This window comes from Labrus bergylta, chromosome 11, assembly GCF_963930695.1.
Source record: "Labrus bergylta chromosome 11, fLabBer1.1, whole genome shotgun sequence".
NCBI classification, from domain to species: Eukaryota; Metazoa; Chordata; class Actinopteri; order Labriformes; family Labridae; genus Labrus; species Labrus bergylta.
Genome location: NC_089205.1, coordinates 2,276,268 through 2,294,259, shown reverse-complemented (window position 1 = coordinate 2,294,259; position 17,992 = coordinate 2,276,268). Strand labels below are relative to the sequence as shown.

The window sequence follows — 17,992 nt, the reverse complement described above, 5'->3', positions numbered from 1 at the left end:
TTTTTTGAATTGCCTTTGAAAGAAACACAGCCAAATCAAGTTCTTGTCTGACAAATAAAAATCTGTGCAAAGACCAAAGTGTTGTTTAGCACACATTGATTCTGGGTCCTTAACACAGACAAAAGCAACATTTTCTCACAAAGGCAGTGTTCTTGTTTCTTGTTTGATGGACTACTTTGAACCTATTAGCTGTGCTATTTTGTTCTGGCACAGTAATTACCCATGAAGCTAAGCACAGGTTTGAATTTGCATCATAATGTGGAGAGAGCCAGTTTTCACTCGACACTACATTTTTAGAGCTTTATGCGAGATAGCAGAGACATTAGCTCGTAGGCATCGCAAAGCGCTGTGCTCAACTCAGTCCCTCGCTAAATGACTCTTAATTCAGGGAGCCCCTTTTCTCTCTGCGAATAGCGAGCAATTAGCATGTGCTGCTAGAGGTGCTATAGATTGTGCTTTGGCATAGCAATGGGACTGTAGAGCCTGTGGAGGAGAGGACGAGTGATGTTAATTTCAGTACGGGGGTGGCCAGTCGTGGGAGGACAAAGTTGAGATGGCAGCCTTTTTTTAACATTTCCAGCTAGTGAGCAATAACCACCACGTACAGTACCTGGGTTTATTGATGGTTTTTACGGGGAAGCAATCCTCTACAGCTCTTGTGTCATTTGTGATTGTACTGCCAAAAGTTTTCCTATGTGGGCAGCCTGCTGTATAGCTAATGATGCTGCCCTTCTGCTATATACCAACAAGTCTGCAGCAGGCCTCTGTGTGGCAGGGAGAGATGGATATACAGAGACAGAGAGCAAGTAGGGCACTTCAGAGCAGCCGGGGTCCCCTGAACAAAGAACGAGAGCTCATCTTTTAGTCTGGTGGATGATCGTGCTTCGTGGAATGGTTGTCTGCCCTTCTTTCTGGAGGGTTCAAAGGCACTTGGCATTTCTGGCAAATAAAGCAGCGGTGACAGACAGGCAGGGCCTGCGAGTGGGCTGAGGTTTTTCTATGGTTTATTATTTCAGTAACAAGTATAGATCCATACTTTCTCGAGTTTAAAACTTGCACTGTTTTAGCCTTTTTTCTTTCCTCTGTGTTCTGTCTCCGTGCAAGATCTAACGCAACCGAGAGGGGGAAGATAAGGTAGGCTACGTGTTCCTTTTTGCATTTTCCTCTTCCCCCTTAAGACACAGTACACTGCCATCCGTCATCTATTTGCTTCACTGTCACAGAGGCATATGTTGGAGTTGTCCTGTCATGTCGCATTTTGTGAACTTTAAGACGCCCCTGACCTGCTTTATGTCGCCTCGGGGTGTAGAGGCTGGGGGGGGGGGGGTGGGATGAAGGGATGCAAGCTGGTGTACAGTGTGCCCAGCGTGAGTCCCAGGGGTCAGGTATAAGTAAGTGCACATGTGCAGCCATATTAGTACTCACATGTTGCTATTTATTTCTTTATTTCCCCCCCTGCTGTCATAGCATGCTCCCCTAGCATGCTCTGGTTCAGTTTCCCAACACTCACTCCAGCCCTGTGACTTAATCAGTCTGACAGACTCTGGGGGCCTGGGGAAAGTCTCTCTCTCTCTCTACGCAGTCCCCCTTTCTCCTCAAGTTTACGCTCTCTGTGACAAACTCATTCTGGCACCTTTCGAAAAATGCACTGCTCTCTGTTGTGGACAAACCCTCTGTGGTCTCGTCACACTCAACACACGAGCATACACAAAAACCTAAGTGCACCAACTCCAGAGAATACACAACCACACTCAAGATATGCACACGCACACAGGTACACATGCAGAAACACACACCAACACGGGAGCATTGCGGCAACATAGATACACAAAGTATGTCTGAAAAGCAGGGCGTGCGATCCCCCAGATACAGCTATTATGCCTCACACCCCTCTCCCCTAGTGATGCTCCGTGTTCTTCTTTTAAGTGCTTACTCAAATAGCTCTCATGCATAAAGCCAAAGCAGTTCTACTTATTGGTTTATTGTTGTTGAGTGACACTCTCAATTAGTTTTCATCAGGAGTCTCGTGGTGTCTGACCTCTCGAGTTCCTTTTTTTTTTAGAGCTCATTATAAAAGCAATGGGATGCTATGTCCATGGCACGGTCTAACCTCGGCTCAGGTCCAATAGATTCTGGCTACAGCAAAGTGGGATGGAGAAAACTTCAGCCTGTGGTTAAGGACCTCCCTGCAGGATTAAAGATGCTACGCTGTTTAATTCAGCAACACAACAGCACCCCTGTGGCACTTAAACTCAGAAACCATACGATTTTTTTATTGTCAGGGAGAGCAAAATGGCACTATACCTCGACCTCTCCTTTTGGGACCTGATTAAACTTAAGACAGTGAGCCTTTTCTAAAAGGCCAGATATAATTTCTAACAAAGCTGAGGATCGCCCTTTTTTAAATGTAAACTAATTCAAATGTAACCAATACAATGTTATTAATTCAAACCCAATAACTTCATAAATGAGTAACAGGGAGGCTTTAAGACGTCTTTGTAGAAAGTTACACAGGATACACTGAAACCTCTGTGATTGACCTTCAATCTCCATGGAGCCAAATTATTAAACTCAACGAGGACAGCTTCAATTAGCTGTATGCTATCAGATGAATATGACTCAGCCACAGTTCAGAGTCTGATCCCTGTCTTCTCTCAGAGGCGGTGTGTTCACCCTGCAGGCCGGGAGCTTTCAGGCTTTTAAATTAAGTTTAACTGCATGTACTGTGCACCTGACAGTTCAGGTTCTGATTGGCTTGTTTCACATTTCGGGGCCTTTTTTGACATTTTGGCTGTGGCTGTACATGCCTTTGCTTCTGGCTTTTTCCCCAAAAAAGATTGGTCACATAGTTGGAGTAAAGTTGGCTCAGAGCCTCAGGGACCTGCATTTCTTTCAAGGGTTCCCTAGATGGACAGTTTTAATGCTGATGGCACCTGACTAACGTTTCCCCCTGACAGACATTTCCTCCTCCTTCCATCTCTTTCTGTCTTTTCCACATGCCTAAGCATTTTAAACCACGAAAGTTCAAGGCTTTCTCTAGCCTGGCTGCAATGATGGAACAAAAGGTCCTCAAGCAGAACAATCTGCAGACATTTTTTTTTCTTTTTGTGAAGGAAAAACAAGGAGAGAGGGAGGAGAACGGCAATGGAGAAGGGACATTTTTAAAGAGTCAGATAAGGGATGAGGGTGTTAGGCCTGCTCAGGGATTCTCTCATTATTCTCCATTTTCAACAGAAGCAATGATGAGAACGAAACATTTCCTATCTCTTAAAGTGGCAATTTGCCCATTTAATGCTTGTGTTATGTAGGCCTGACATCCTTTCATCCACCCTCTTTGCACTAATTTAATTCTTTTTTTTTTCCCTTTTATTTCTCGGCTGATAATTCTCTATTTATTTCCATTAAGCTTTGTTTGTTCACAGCGATCTGTTGCTGTAATTTATTAGAGCTTTCAGCTTAAATGATGTGGCATGCCGACACGGCCCCAGCAGATAGAGGCTCCCCTCTTCCTCCTCCCCTTTTTATGGAAAGCTGCCCTAGTTTTTTTCGAGAGGAAGACATTACAATTAAGGTGGCGACATGGACCCCCTAGTGGCCAATGCTCAGGGACCAGATGTCCTGTCAGAGAGATGCTGGCCCTCCACCTCTAGGGAGCTCTGGGTTGAAATCTGGTTCATGTCTCTGTGGGGAGACACGATCGCTCCCGTTCCATCATTAATTCAAGGATAACTGATTCAGGAAGTATAGGCCTTTTTTTTCGTCTTTTCTTCTTCTCCCTCCCTCCCTCCCTCCACTGAAGGCTCCTACACAACAAAACTTGATCATTCGTTGTTTTTCTTTATCCTCTCTCTTTAGAATTCACAGCCTATTTTCTTTTTCTCACTCAATAAAAATGCTCAGGATCCTTCTTATTGAGATCAACATGATGCATGCAGCCTAATGCATCAGCCACCCAACAGTATTGGATTCTTAAAAGCCTGATAGCCCCTCGTAAATTGACACAAAGGGGAGGATATAATGGCTTCTGCTGCAGCAGGCAGGTGAATCAAATTAGAGACAGATTTCAAAAGCATCAATTTGCCTCTGAGATTCATTCTAGATTTCCTGTTGAGGCTCATCCATGCATCAGCGCCGTTCCGTTTTGTCACCTCATTAATCAAGGAAGAAATTAGCCTGACTTTTCAGCGAGTAAATAAGTCTGTAAGTCCTGATAAACCGGATTTTTTTCCCCCCAGCTCACGATGTTTGACGGATGCCCGAGAATCACTGTGCCTGTGTGAAGTACATGTCATTCCCCTCACATGAGACCTTAGAGGAAATACGATCACAAAGAGACCCCACAATCTTTACTTTTTTTTCTTTTTTTTTCTCATTTCCAAGCCCTGGATACTTCCTCCTCTCTCATTTTGTCCTGTTCTCCTTTTGTAGAAGGCGGTTGCTGGTTTTTGGAGATGAAAGACACTTGTTTGGCAGCCTTCAAAGAGTCACAGAACTCTGAAAGTCACTTGTGTTGCGGAGCTGTTCGTTCTCCATTTCATATCCAATATGGAAGGTGATGATCAAAAGGATCAGAGCTGAGGGATAAGCTAAAATATGTCTGCTTTGGAGTAAACAACAATACCAATCCCCTGGACCTACACCGGGCTCTCATTTAATGATTGTCCTTCAGCTAATGCCCGAGAAACTGCACATAGGACTATTTCTGAACGTAATAATGTCTCGTGGTTGCGAATTGTGTTATTTATATCTCATAGTTTTTACTTGATGTATAAGCTCAAATGCATATTTTTTCTTCTGAACAGAATCAATCCCTCCAATCCATTTTTATTTAGACATCTAAAAAAAAGACAGAGAGAAATATGATAGCATTAAGCAGTTACAGAGAGCCTGCAGATGAGGACTGACAGTAGATTCCAAGCCATTAACTCTCCACTCAATGTGAAGTGCACCCATCTGGAGGACACTCTTTGGGGCGGCAGGAGATACAACATTATTTTACAAGATCGTTTTCACCGTGCTTAAAATGAGGCTGTGCTCGAATTTGTAGATTCAACCGTTTTTTGGTGTTTTTTTTTTTTTTTTTAAATCATAGCCTTGTAAATAATTCAATAACTCAATCTCATAACAATTTTAAGTTGAGGTGATGGGGGGTAATGGTGACACCCTTTAACATCCCACTGTGTGCTGCCACGATCATCTTTAGATTCCTTTCTGCGCTGTGGCGATGTCACACACTATTGGGATAGTGACACTGACTGCTTCAAGTAGATCCCAGTGAGACATAAGTTAACAGTCACACAGGGGCACGTTGTCTTTCTGAGCAGGTTGTCCACCTGTTTGTAGATCCAGTACAATGAATGGCACCTCCACTCGACTTATCATGGTGTTCTTGAGGGAGACATTGGACCCCAAGCTGGTATATGAGTATGAGATTGTGATTTTGATTTCTATTGTTATAGGCGGGTTGGCACTTCACATAGAATCCTCTCTGATCAGAGTATGAATGTTTGAGAATGAAGGGGTTAATGTGGCAGTGGTGTTAAGAGCTTTGAGTGGTTGGGAGACAAGAAAGGAACCATTTAAGTGCAATCCATTCACCGTTTTTCAAAATACTTAAATACATAAACAGTATTAATCTACTACTCTTCTAGAAAAGAGTCTCTTGGAGTCCTTTGGAAAAAAGAAAAACATTGATAAGCACTTTGAACCAAAGCTTTTTGGAGTCAATAGACAAACAATGTGAAGTAATAAAATTAGCATACAACGCAAGTGAGGAATAATAACATTTGTGCTTGTTTGCACATATGCACTTCTCAGACAGCTAATACACTGGTATTAAGGATTAGGGCTGCAAGAAGCAGATATGTTTTAATTTGTGACAAGAATGCTTTCCCTTTGAGATTGCTTTTTTGCTTTTTCTCTCATTGTCGTGCTTTCTTCTCCTTTCACTTACTCTCCCAAGCGCTGGATATATTTTGTTTACCTTGGAAGGCATTGTGTTGTCATTACCATCATCCATCTAATATAAGATAACATTGCCTTCCAGCAGGGAGAAAATCCTCTAGTCATTCTGAAAAAAAAAATGAGAGCAGGACTTTGCCTAAATGCTGCTTTGCTTTCCTCCAGTGACTTTACGAAATCCTTCAGATGCACGTTCTATTTATATTCAACTTCTTTCCCTTTGTTTTGCTATCTGCACCAGTATTGACAATTGTGCTCCCAATACTCCTTTGAAATTACATTTTTTTAACATACAAACAAAGTGCACGGTCAAATTTAGATTTCATCACAAACCCAACCACTACACTAAACAGTCCTTTCAGAGAATCCACATTTTTAGAAATAACACTACAGCTATTTTCCCAAAATGCATCAGTGATGAATGGGACAAAAATGACAGTGAACCAGAGCACCAAGCCACTCTAAAATAGACACACCTGTGATGATGACAATGCAATTGACAGTCCATTTTGCAGCAGCTATCCTCTGGTTCTGCTTCCTGCTCTTTAAAGAAGATGAGTTGACCATGCCGGACCTGTCTAGCCGCCGTCTCCATTTTACCTGATGTTAGTTCTTTACAGGTCACTGTCCACTCATCTGTCGTTACATGGGCCTTTCTCCTGAAACATTATCGCTTTAGATAAGGGTTCAATAAGTACGCATGGCTTTTAGGGTTCTCTCTCCTGCCACTCTAATCCAATCTTTGATGTGGAGTCTGTTCATCATTGTGCACCGCAGGCATCTGCCATGTCCCTGCGCTCTTCGTTGCACAGAGAAGTAATGGATGGCCGTGCCCTTGGTTCACCCCAAGGCCTTCTGGTTCTTCCTCAACTGTTTGTCTTCAGGTTGTCTCAAATGGGTCTGCCCTGTGGTATTTTTGATTTGATTAAATCAGGTTTAATGGGTTAGAGACGGAAGAAGGCAATGGGGTTTGCCCTGCCCAGTATTGTGAGCGGTTCCTCTGCCATTTAGTATTGGGCGGTGGCCAAACGAAAAGCTGAAAAACTGAAATGACTTCTGTGCTCCTTTGTGATTTGCACTAATGTCCCCTAGGGATTGAGCAATGACCACTGCGAATTCCCCCAGGACGCCAGCCAGATTGAAAACCCCTGCCAACACATTTGAAAGGATAGCAAATCATTTAAACTCCCCAATGTGCATTAGCATTTTTTTTTTTCAGTGCCCGGGCCAGCCTCCACAATATTAAATCGCACTTGATAAAATAAAATAAAAAAATCAGAGAGTGCGACAAGAGCTCTTCAGCTTCCAAATCAGCCAAGTGAATACTGGAGTGGCCTTTAGATAATTCATTATTCTTTAATTCTCTTTGTTTACTCGACCAGGTTTCTGATATCTACTTGAAGAGCACAGCTGAAAATTAATGTACTGAAGATACCAGGTGTTAAGGCATTGAAATACGTGTAGCGGCAGAGACTCGGTCTCATATATTTTAGGTTTGCCTTCAGCTGATCCTGCTTGTGACACCACATTATTATTGCATTTAAAAATAGGCCATGAATTAAAGTAGGCACAGTGACTCCAAGCACCACCATATTAAAGAAGCATCAGAAACAACAGCTCACAATCAATACAGCCTCAGTCCTTCATACAGATATTAATGTTTCATGATCAGTCCATATATATATATATTTATAGCATGGTATAGGGCTCACTAATACTGTTGAGCTGTCTACATTCTCGGTAGCTTTTTCCATTTATTATTCTGCTCAGGCAGATTGCTCTTGGTAATGCAAGAGACGGTATGAATGTATGTGTGTGTCTTTTACGGCATGTCTTTCTGTATGATGGCTGTGCCGGATAAAGCTTTGCCTCGTAAACAATTATAATGACACACAGCAACAGGCCTTGCACTGAATGGGCACGGAGACCAATAGAAGGATTTTTCTATCAACATTCAAAGCAAGTATTTCATGTCAGAGATTTCCTAAGACTGGTGTCAAACGCTCCCTCATTTCCCGCAACAAATACTCAAATAGGAACGGAGTTGGCACAGCGCCAACATAAGTGGTGCTGAAAGAGTGTATTGTGGGGGGAGGGGCAGTGTGCAGGGCAGTTTCTGGCTCCTATGCTAACATTGCAATCCCGACTAGTGAATGGCCCTTTCTTCCCAATTGCTTAATTGTCTTAGTGGGACAGGCAGGTGGCTCAAAGCCTCATTTGGCATCTGGTGAAAAAGAAAAAAAAAATCACATCTACATAGTGCATGGGAGTGTTGGGGGAGGGTTGCATTTTTCATTTTCAAAGCTACACAGTACCCCCCTTGGCAGATTTCAAAAAAGTTTTGGCTTGGATCAGGAGCAAGTTTGTGCTACTATTGTGACTGATGTGCCTTGCTGAATAAAACATCTTTTGGTATCAGTGCCAGATCAAATAGCCTTTCAAAAAGCCATGTCTCTCACTGCTGCCACAGAGATGACTGTTTTCCTATTAGTTTAATAAATAGAGGCCACCAAGGCTTCCCATTTGAGAATACTGAGCAAAAAATTTGGTTAACTATCAAAACGGAAGCACACAAGTAGGGAGGTAATGCCAGAGGCGCATCACTATGTGTGACTGTGTGACCATCGACCTTTTATTATACTGAAGTCCAGACACATACAACAGCCTCAAGGTTTGCTAATAAAATGGAAGTATTGCACATGCCACTGCCTTTGTCAGAACATGCACAGGAGCTGTAATGGCAGGCAGAGACACAACCACATTCATCCACAGGTGAGAAGCTTCTACCTCCACAGATTCTGCTTGTACAAGTTAAAAGGCTGATTTGCATTTATATTGCCATTCAAGGCTCGCAGCTGTAATTGTCGTGGCACGGTAGAAAATGCACAGACACCACACAAGCTCACCTGCACACAAACACATACTTTTGGTAAAGCGGGCAGTATGAACATCTCCTACATGAGCATATTGTTATGAATCTTTGGACTGAGAAGCAGAGAGAGAGAGGAGGAAGGGATGAGTTCATCCAGGTTTAATATTGAGCTGTCCCAGAAACTTCCCACCAAACACTAGCTAGGTCCTTATCAGATCTGCAACCCAATTTCTCAAGTGCCTCCTGCGCTGAAGCACCGCATGCATCTTCTGGGCTCTATCCAACGCAGCCTTTCACAATCATGACAACGCATTCGCAGCATGATTTACTCACAAGTGATTAAAGCAATACTGGGACATGTTGCATGAGTTTGGTAGCAGAACTGTGCTGTAGCAAGACTTGCATGAGACTTTACTCGTCTATCTGTAGATCAGCACAGATGGCACCAACCACCCAAGAAATGGGACAGAATGTTTCAGACCAGGACAGTCAATGAACCTTCTTCCACATACACATGAGTCTATCTGGCTTTTTTTTTTTTTTTTTTTTTTTTAGCTGCAAAGCTCTTTTCATCGGTTACATGTTCAATAATGGACATGTTTCAACCTCAGGAGTAAAGCAAAATACATTAGTGGCCATATTTCATAATATGGTAGGACGTTAGTGAATATTACTTAGCTCCAGCAGCAACACAGGGCATGCACCTAATTGAATTTAACTTTAATCTTCACACTAAAAGCTGCATTTGCCCAGGTGTCAAATTTAAATGTGAAGCATATTCAGTTACTTCTGTGAGGCTGATACATTTAATTATTTAAGCATATTGCATAACTAGGAAAACCTTGTTTTTTTGAAGCTGCAATATGTAAGTCTGCACACAGGATGCAGTGAATTGCCATTGAACAATTAGTTAGATACATTTAAATGGATGTATAACCCTAAGTTCAACTTCCAAATTGGCAATGACAAGTTAGTTGGTGTGAACCAGGACAATGGAGAGCATCTGAGCAACTGTCCTACATGCTGTTTTCCACAGAACAGGTATATTCATGGTGAATTAATTGCATAGAACTCTTAACTTAGAACTTAACATTTTAGCGCAAGCTTGACATATGGAGCTCAGTGTAAGTTCAAGCAGGGAGACTGGTTATATTCTCTCAAACATTCATTCAATTTAGTCACTCCCTCTCTACGACTTCACCGTCTACCTGCTCTGGTGATCAGATGTTTTTGGTCGTTAACTCTTTAAGTAATAAATCAACCTATTTCACCCAATCATCCTGCTGCTTGTCACATTTTAAAACCTGTTTTCTCTCTACTAAAGTCAGTTTGTCATTCCAGTGAGATCGCTGTGACCCTCCTCCACCCAGGTCACCTCCATTCCAGCTCAGCAGAGTTCAGATACAGCCTCAGAAACCCACTCCTCATCACATCCTGCATTCTTTTATCATCATCACCACCACCAGTCTCTACACTCCACAGGGGGGATATCCTATCCTGCTGTCAGCCTCTCTACCCCTCTGACTGCATGAAGTCATCATGACGGAGTCTAATGCACAAAAACATTGCATATTTATCTTTTCTTAAACTGTTAAATACATAATCTTAAACTCTTACTTCAGTCTCTCCTGATTGAAGTCGCTATCGTCATTACCACCAACATAAATGTAGTTTAAGAGTTATATAGATAAGATACTATTTGCATCACAGCCACAGATAATGTCTCTGCATCCTTTTGTTCGCACATTTCACATTTTCACCTGCAAAACCTTGTGTTGTTGTTTTGTTTGCCTGTTTCCATGACAGATGTTGAGTCAAGCACAGTGGTCTCACCCATGCAGAGTAAACAACATGCACTGTATTTCTAAAAACAGACGTCTTACAATAGAATATCTATGTTCTATGAATCCTTTCTGGAAATGGGATATTGTTTTTCAAAAACTACTTGACAGGACAAAATGTATTTGAAATAAAAAATAATTTTAATCCTCCTTGTTATTGAATTGGTCTGTAAAAAAGGGGGGATGGATGTGCAAGGCTGAATGTGACACAAAATGAACATCACGTCTTATTAATTCCTCAGGTTTTTTAAAGCAGGGCTTTGACAAAGAAAGGAACAAACTTTGTGTCCTTCATTGTTTGAACCCACCTGTGTCTTACAAACAATCACAAATCTCAGTAGCAAGAAAAAATAATCTATCTATCAGAGCCTTGCCTAGGTGGAGTCGAGATTAGCACACAAAGGACACAGTCAAAGCACAAAACACCATTTTTTTTCCCTTTAGTCCATGCTGTGTCGACGCTTTGTCCTCTGAAAGGAAAAACAGCACTGTATGATACTCCACTACTCTACTAACAGCACCCGTAGCATCTGAACACACAGCCATGTGGAGCTGGTCTTCAGTTACTTTATTGGGGAAAAAAACAGTCTCCTGTTTCCTGTGCATTAAACTGCAATTTAGAAGCCATTAATCCATCCCATAATCCGTCACCAAATAAAATCCTGACTGGGATCAGAGAGGGCTTCCAAACATGTCTCTACATTTAACAACAGATCTCTACATCAAGATTTTTGTTTTTATTCATCCCATGTAAAAGATCTTTAATGCTGTCTTCCATGTACACAATCTCAGAAGGATGAAGTAGCAACAATAAGGACTGAGTGAGATATTGCAGATGCTAACCCTGCCTTCACAGGTGACCTAGTGATCACTACAGCATCTGTTTGAATTACTTTAACACTGCCGCCCAACAGACATGTAATCCGGGATAATGCCCTTTTGCTGAGTGCTCCAATCTGGATAAATTCATCCCCCGAGGAATGAGATCCAGCGGCAGAGTCTCGGGGAGAGAGAGCGAGGAGATGAGGGGCTTGTGGGGTTGATTGGTTGGTACTAAAGAAGACTGTTGGGGCTGAGAAGAGAGTCTTCTCGATGGATAATGAAGCCCCACAGTAAACAGCTTGATTTTGTTGACTGCCTGACTGACTACAGGCGAGGGAGATCACTGCCTGGTTTTTTCCAAGAACACTCCAGACCAATCATATTCCTTTCCCCAGCTGACCTGAATCCTGACAGACTCCAAATGAAGCTTTGATCCAAACTGCTTTCATTGGATATTCTGTACTTACTTACATCGGCATTCTCATTTTGATGGTTTCTTCAAATAAAACATGAACTCGATTCTGTGCTTTAGAGGAACAACGTGCTGTAATGTGAGCTCTATTTATGCATTTCATGAGCAATATATAGATTTTTTTCTGTTTTTTGAAAATCCATAGAAAAGCCACCAGTCTTTCTTGAAAAAAGCATCTCTAGTCATTACTGACAAAACAACTGCCACACATAGGGACTTAGAAATTCCAGCTGTCAAGCAGCAGTCTCTGAGATTATTTATTCATATGTTTACTTATTACCATAAATATCCAACAGGGCACTCGGCTCAGGGGGATTACAGTAGGCTTAATTTATCGTGGCACAGAAATGAGCAGGGGTCACGGCGGCTGAGGTGACTTAAGCTGGCTAGCCTTGATGGGACATGCAGCACAAACAAGAAAACAAACTGCACGCCACCAGGCTCAATCATGAACTGATGACATCATCTGTCACTCACTGTGTTTGCATGGCATGATCCAGCCAGGGTTAGTTATTACTCAAGCCAAGTGTCATGAATGGTGACTGGGTAAGTCATAGGAACAGGACAAGGACATTTTTTTGTGTTTCTTATAACAGGCATCTTAAATATCCTGAAGCAGACTTCTGCAAGATTTTATGTTGCATTCCCATTAAGGGCAATAAATTAATTAATTACCTCTGAGTTATTATGGTCATAATCTGTGCATTACACAGCACTGTGTCTTGCTTACAAATAACCATTCATAATTATGAAGCTGAAAATTGGTATTTCTGTTTGCAATGTAATGGGCTGTATTTCTTTCTTGTATTTTTTTTTCCCCTTTGGAAAAGCGAGAATGATTTCTCCGTCTATAAAAAAAAAATCCACACAACTAGACATGACATTGGAAAGACATTTAATTATACTTTGGTTGAGAAATATGTATCAAAGCCTGCCGCCCATGAAAAGCGGATTTAGAGTCGTCAGACAGCAGTTAATAGACAGCAGTAAATGAAATAGTGGCGGTTGGGGGTACTAAGACATGCTTTCCAGGACTAAGAAACAGCTTAGTCTGGCTGGGTGCTGAAATCAGGAGTTCTGACACAAGATATATTAGAGGGTGGGGGATAATGAAGGGCGATGGGGTGGCTCGAGGGGGTTAGGAGATTTTTTTTTAGACAAGATTGGGATACTGTTCCTGTGCAGCAACACTGCCCCTAGTGGACGAATTCTGTTAGAGACAGCCCCAAAACAAGATCTTACTTCCCTGAGAAAGTAGTCCAGAAACCCACTAGCCAAGGCAGTTTGCATGCTAATTTCATGAGGGTCATTCAGAGACAATAAAAGGAGAGCTGGAGAGACACGGGAAGAGAGGAAGGGGGAAGAGACTGAGGGAGCCCATACGCTTAACATTGACAATGTGTGATTTATTTTTTCTGTAGCACATTTTCTTTAGCGCCCGGCACATTCAGTACAAGACTATTCTTAAACTGCCCCTCCTCCACCGAGACATCATGCTTTCACAAATATTTCACCCTCTGCCTGACACAGGCTGGGGTTCTCAATCACAATGCATCTCACAGCGAAAGAGAAGAAAAGACGGACAAATAAGGGGGACGGGTCTGGGAGACAGAGAGAGAGATTGTGAGAAAAGTGAAATCAAGTGAGAGATGTTTGCGACACTGTGTAGATTGAATGGGAGGAGGTATCGAGAGGAGGTGTTGCAAAGGAATGGACCCAGTCTTAGACAAGTTTGGCCTGAAGTGAATGTTTATCTGGAGGCTGTCCCAGATCTTCCTGACTGTTGCAGTGTCATCTGTCACAGGCAGGAGACGTGACAGTGAAGAAAAAAAAAAAGTACGGTCCACGCGCCAGCAGCACAGTCGGGGTTGGAGAGCATTTCCCAACGGCTTTCATTCCCCCTTATTCTCCTCCGCTCCATCTTTTTTTCCACTCTGGACCATTTATTCCTCTAAGTTGTGAGAAAATAAATTGCTCAGCGCCTCTGCATATGAACTGACTCCTCTCTCTGCTTCTCTCTTACTTATTCCCTCATTTTCACGCTCTCTTTCTCTCTCGCAGGAGAGCTGCTGCGTCTAAGTATATGAGAGCTATGGCCACAACTCCCCTCTGTCCCCCCCTGTTCATAAAAACTAGATTGTTTTCCGCAGCTTTCTGCTGACACCGGCTTGGCACATAAACAGAGCCGTAATTTGTACAACAACAGTAAGCTACAGGGAAGCACTTTTTCCTCCCCTGAGGCATGCATAGAGGAGGAAGGTTGTTATCCCCTGTTTACCTGGCAGGAAAAAGCACTATTTTATATTATGGTAATAACCAACTGTGCAGAAATGCACAGCAATCGGCTCTCTTTCCAGTTGTTGCAATCGCCTCATTCCAGCAAATACGGTCTAAAATATGGTCTGGGATTTTCCCTATAGAACTTTTTTTTAATGCCGTGAAGGCATGTGGATGTAAATGTGACGGACCCAGGACAAAAGCCCAAATCAGAGTACAACCCTCTCCTACAGATTTTAATGCCTCTTGCAAAGATAGAGAAATACAGTGCTGGGTGTTTGAGATGCTGTAGAAGTCAGACGTGGTTATAAAACATAGCAGATGCTTAACAGAGTGCAGGAGAAAAAAAAAAAAAACTAATGACTGATCATGTATTTCTGCATCGCAGTAAGCACAGATGGTGCAGAAAGACTTGACAATAAAATCACAGGAACAGAGCAAAGCCTCAACATCAGGAACAGTTACAGCATCAGCAGTACAGCGAATTATGTCCTTTCACAGCAACGTAACAAAAGGCTGATGTGATCAAGACAGAGAAGCTTAAAATGTCTCGACTCACTGTGGGTCCACTTACACAACTTGGGTCACAATCCCAAGTCATACACAGTCGTGATAAAACAGAAAATACAGCTGACACCCTCTATGGAAGCGATCTACACATTAAAACTCGGCTGCTGAAGAGAATTCAAAGCGACATCACTTTAGTTAAAAATAGTCCGTTGTGACAATCTTCTTTCTACAAGTAGTTAGCAGAAAAAAAGTATAAACACAGCAATTTGATGAGTTTGCTCCCTTCTTTTTCATTGCATCCAATAAATCAAAATGTGAAACAGCTAAATTCCAAGATGTAGCAAATGAGCTTGTTTACCGAGTTTCATTTGTTGCTGCTGTGTCAGCAGCATGTTGCAAAGTCTTAAGTTGTCAGTTTTAGCAAAAACATGTCAACAAACTTAATTTAGCATTTTCTGTGCTCTTTTCAATGAAATGGTTACAACTCCCTCTGGGACACGGCTGTACAAATCAGCGCGCACACACACACACACACACACACATATGTGGAGACACAGACATGACCTCCTTAGGATGTAGTCCAATGTGACAGGATCAGGCTTTGAAAAGAGGTGGCGGCAGTGTCAGTGACCCCAACCCTATGGGGGGGGGGGGGGGGGGGGGGTGTAGTAAACCAGGGCGATGTTGTAGGACGCAGATGATGCTCTGAGACAAGCATCCACTGTCTGATTCAGTGTGTGTCCTTCTCTTGCTCAGACACAACAGAGGGAAGAGTTTTCGCTGTACTTTCCTCACCTCTATTGTTTTCCAAAGACAACCACCTGGTGGTAAGCTGGGGAAACAACCAATTCATCCTCATTCTGTCCACAAACAGACTGTCTAGGAATAAAAATAACAACAGCCGAGGCTCTCCAAAGGGCTCGAGATGGAAAAGCTTAGCTCTAGAGTCTGCCCTCTGAATCACTTCACTGTTAACTTTTTCCTCTCTCTATTCTTCCAAGCAGACCCCCTGTAGTTGGACTCAATAGGGGAAAGGGCTGTCAGTTCCAAACAATGTGACTCAGGAGTGAACGCTTGACTGAACTGGACTAGGGTCACAGGGTGCTGTTGGTGTGTGTCTGTGTGTGTGTGACAGGCGTTTTTAACCCCCGCATAGGAAGTATTTAACTCTCAAAGTCTCAAAGCTATGACAGAAAAGTGTCGACTACTGTTCACATCTCCTCAGCTCTAGAACAACCACGCAGGCGTGTTCTTCCTCATTTCTTCTATGACACCAGATGTAGTAAACTGTGTTTTATTATAAACAGTTAAAAAAACACAGATGGCAGCAACAAGCTCAGACAGTACAAGAATGATTTTCAGAGACAGATCCCAGCCAGCAAGCCACATAGCAAATCACAAGCACATGAAATTTTGATAAACAAGCAACTTAATCTGGGAAAAAACTCACCATGTCCGGAGATCCACAGGAGCAGGAGGACCCAAGGGATCATGACTTGGGAGTGCAGGGGGGGGGGGGGGCAAAACCTACGAGAAAACAGTGGTCGACTGTGAAATTGGAGTTGGCAGGCACTAACGCATGCACGAGATGAGACAGTGCTCCTCTGTGCTGCTGGGGGGGGGGGGGGGGGGGGGGGCGGATGCTACAGTCCCTCAGTGGTGTCTCCTTTAACTACCCTATAGTGGAAGGCAGCTAGTCAGTCTTCAGTCCTTCTTCTTTTGATTCTTCTTGTCCTTGGTCTCTCTGTGTCTCTCTGTCCGTGTCAGTCTTCAGAGTTGCCGGTGGTCAGCTCTCTCATGCTCTCTTGTTGATGTGCGCTTGTAGACTTTCTGTGTCTCCGCTGCTGACTCTGAGCCTACACACGCTCACTCTTTCTCTCTCTCGCTCGCACAGTTTCCCGTTGCCTATCCATCCTCAGTCTCCTCATCCCACACTTACCCCCCCTCCTCCTTCTCTTTCTCTCTCATGCTCTCTCTCTCTCCCCCCTCTCTTGCTCTACCACTCACGTATAGCAGACACAGTCAGGGGATGGAGCTGAACAAGGAGACTCCTCCCCCCCCCCCTCCCTTCTATCCCTATCTCTCTCTCTCTCTCTCTCGCTCTCTTCTCTCTCGCTCTCAGGCTGACTGTCTGGGTGGCTGTGGCTGATTGTGAGGCTGGGAGACTCGGATCCTCACTCTGGGAACGAGGGCTGCCATGGGAGAAACAGAGAGGCTGAAGTTCCAATTAGAATGAGAATAGGTGCAACTTGGCATCTATAGCTACAAATAACACAGACGTCCACTTAACAAAAAGTGCAGTTTCCCCCCACCCCCACTCCCTTCCATTCCCATAAAGACCCCTGCCTTTTTTAAGAATCTACGTACGGAGCTGAATTTTGGAAACCGTGAGCTGAAAATGGATAAAGGCTACATTAGCATTCAAGACCCAAGCCATAGTGTTCATTCCTATCCAATTTTTTATCAGGGCTGAATTAGATTCATAGTCACTCACTCAAGGAGCCATGATGCAAGACGTCATAAAAAGGCTAAATGCACTGCATACTTAGTAACAAGGTTTCCTCCTGGTTATGTTTATTAAAGAGGGGGTTTTCTTTCGGCTGTGTGTCTGACTACACAAACACAATGCTTGATTTTATAAAACTATAGAGAAATAACCAAATGATTTGCACTTCACATTCAGTTTTGTATATTTCATTATGAAAGTTAAAGACTTAGATAGACGGACCTATCAGCAGACTGACAGACAGATAAGGTGTTTTTTGGAACGAAGAGTTCTGGTGAATTTTTGAAGACTATCCATTACAGACTTCCCTGAGAACTACACACCATGGGGAGTTGTTTTTCTCTCTCTCTGCTCTCTCAAAGATATAATAATGCCTGCACATCGTTGGTCCATTTGTCCATATTTTTTTTCCACTTTTAATGATTTGAAGAGGTTTTACCAACTGTTATTTGCTTGTGTTTACAGTGGGATTTAAAAATGGAGGGTTGGAGGTACTGGATTGGCTCGTATATTCAACATGCAATGAAATATGGACCAATCACTGTGCGCTTATGTCACCTAAAGTCCCGTTTGCTCTTGGAGAGTATCTACTCTGAAGCAAAGCTAAAAAGATTCCTCTTAACTGGGTTCTAGGAACTTAAATAGTTCGTAGTTCCTGCTCTGTTGAATGAATAAAGAAGGGGGAGGGTTCCAAAAGCTCCTAGAATTATGAAAAAGTTCCTGCAGTCCAA

General features: G+C 42.9%; 1 protein-coding gene across 12 annotated transcripts in view; it reads right to left on the bottom strand.

Moving 5' to 3' along the window:
* The window catches only part of kirrel3b (kirre like nephrin family adhesion molecule 3b), a 162,717-nt gene extending 145,976 nt beyond the window's left edge, over positions 1–16,741 (bottom strand). For 5 of the 12 annotated variants that reach the window (XM_065960378.1, XM_065960379.1, XM_065960382.1 and 2 more), the window contains exon 1: positions 16,206–16,740. In XM_065960378.1, the coding sequence (XP_065816450.1) occupies positions 16,206–16,248 (43 nt within the window). In that variant the 5' untranslated portion in view covers positions 16,249–16,740. Of the gene's footprint in view, positions 1–16,205 lie in introns of all 12 variants that reach the window. The other 7 variants (XM_065960375.1, XM_065960376.1, XM_065960380.1 and 4 more) reach the window with 2 other exon arrangements.
* Between the last annotated feature and the right edge of the window lie 1,251 nt (positions 16,742–17,992).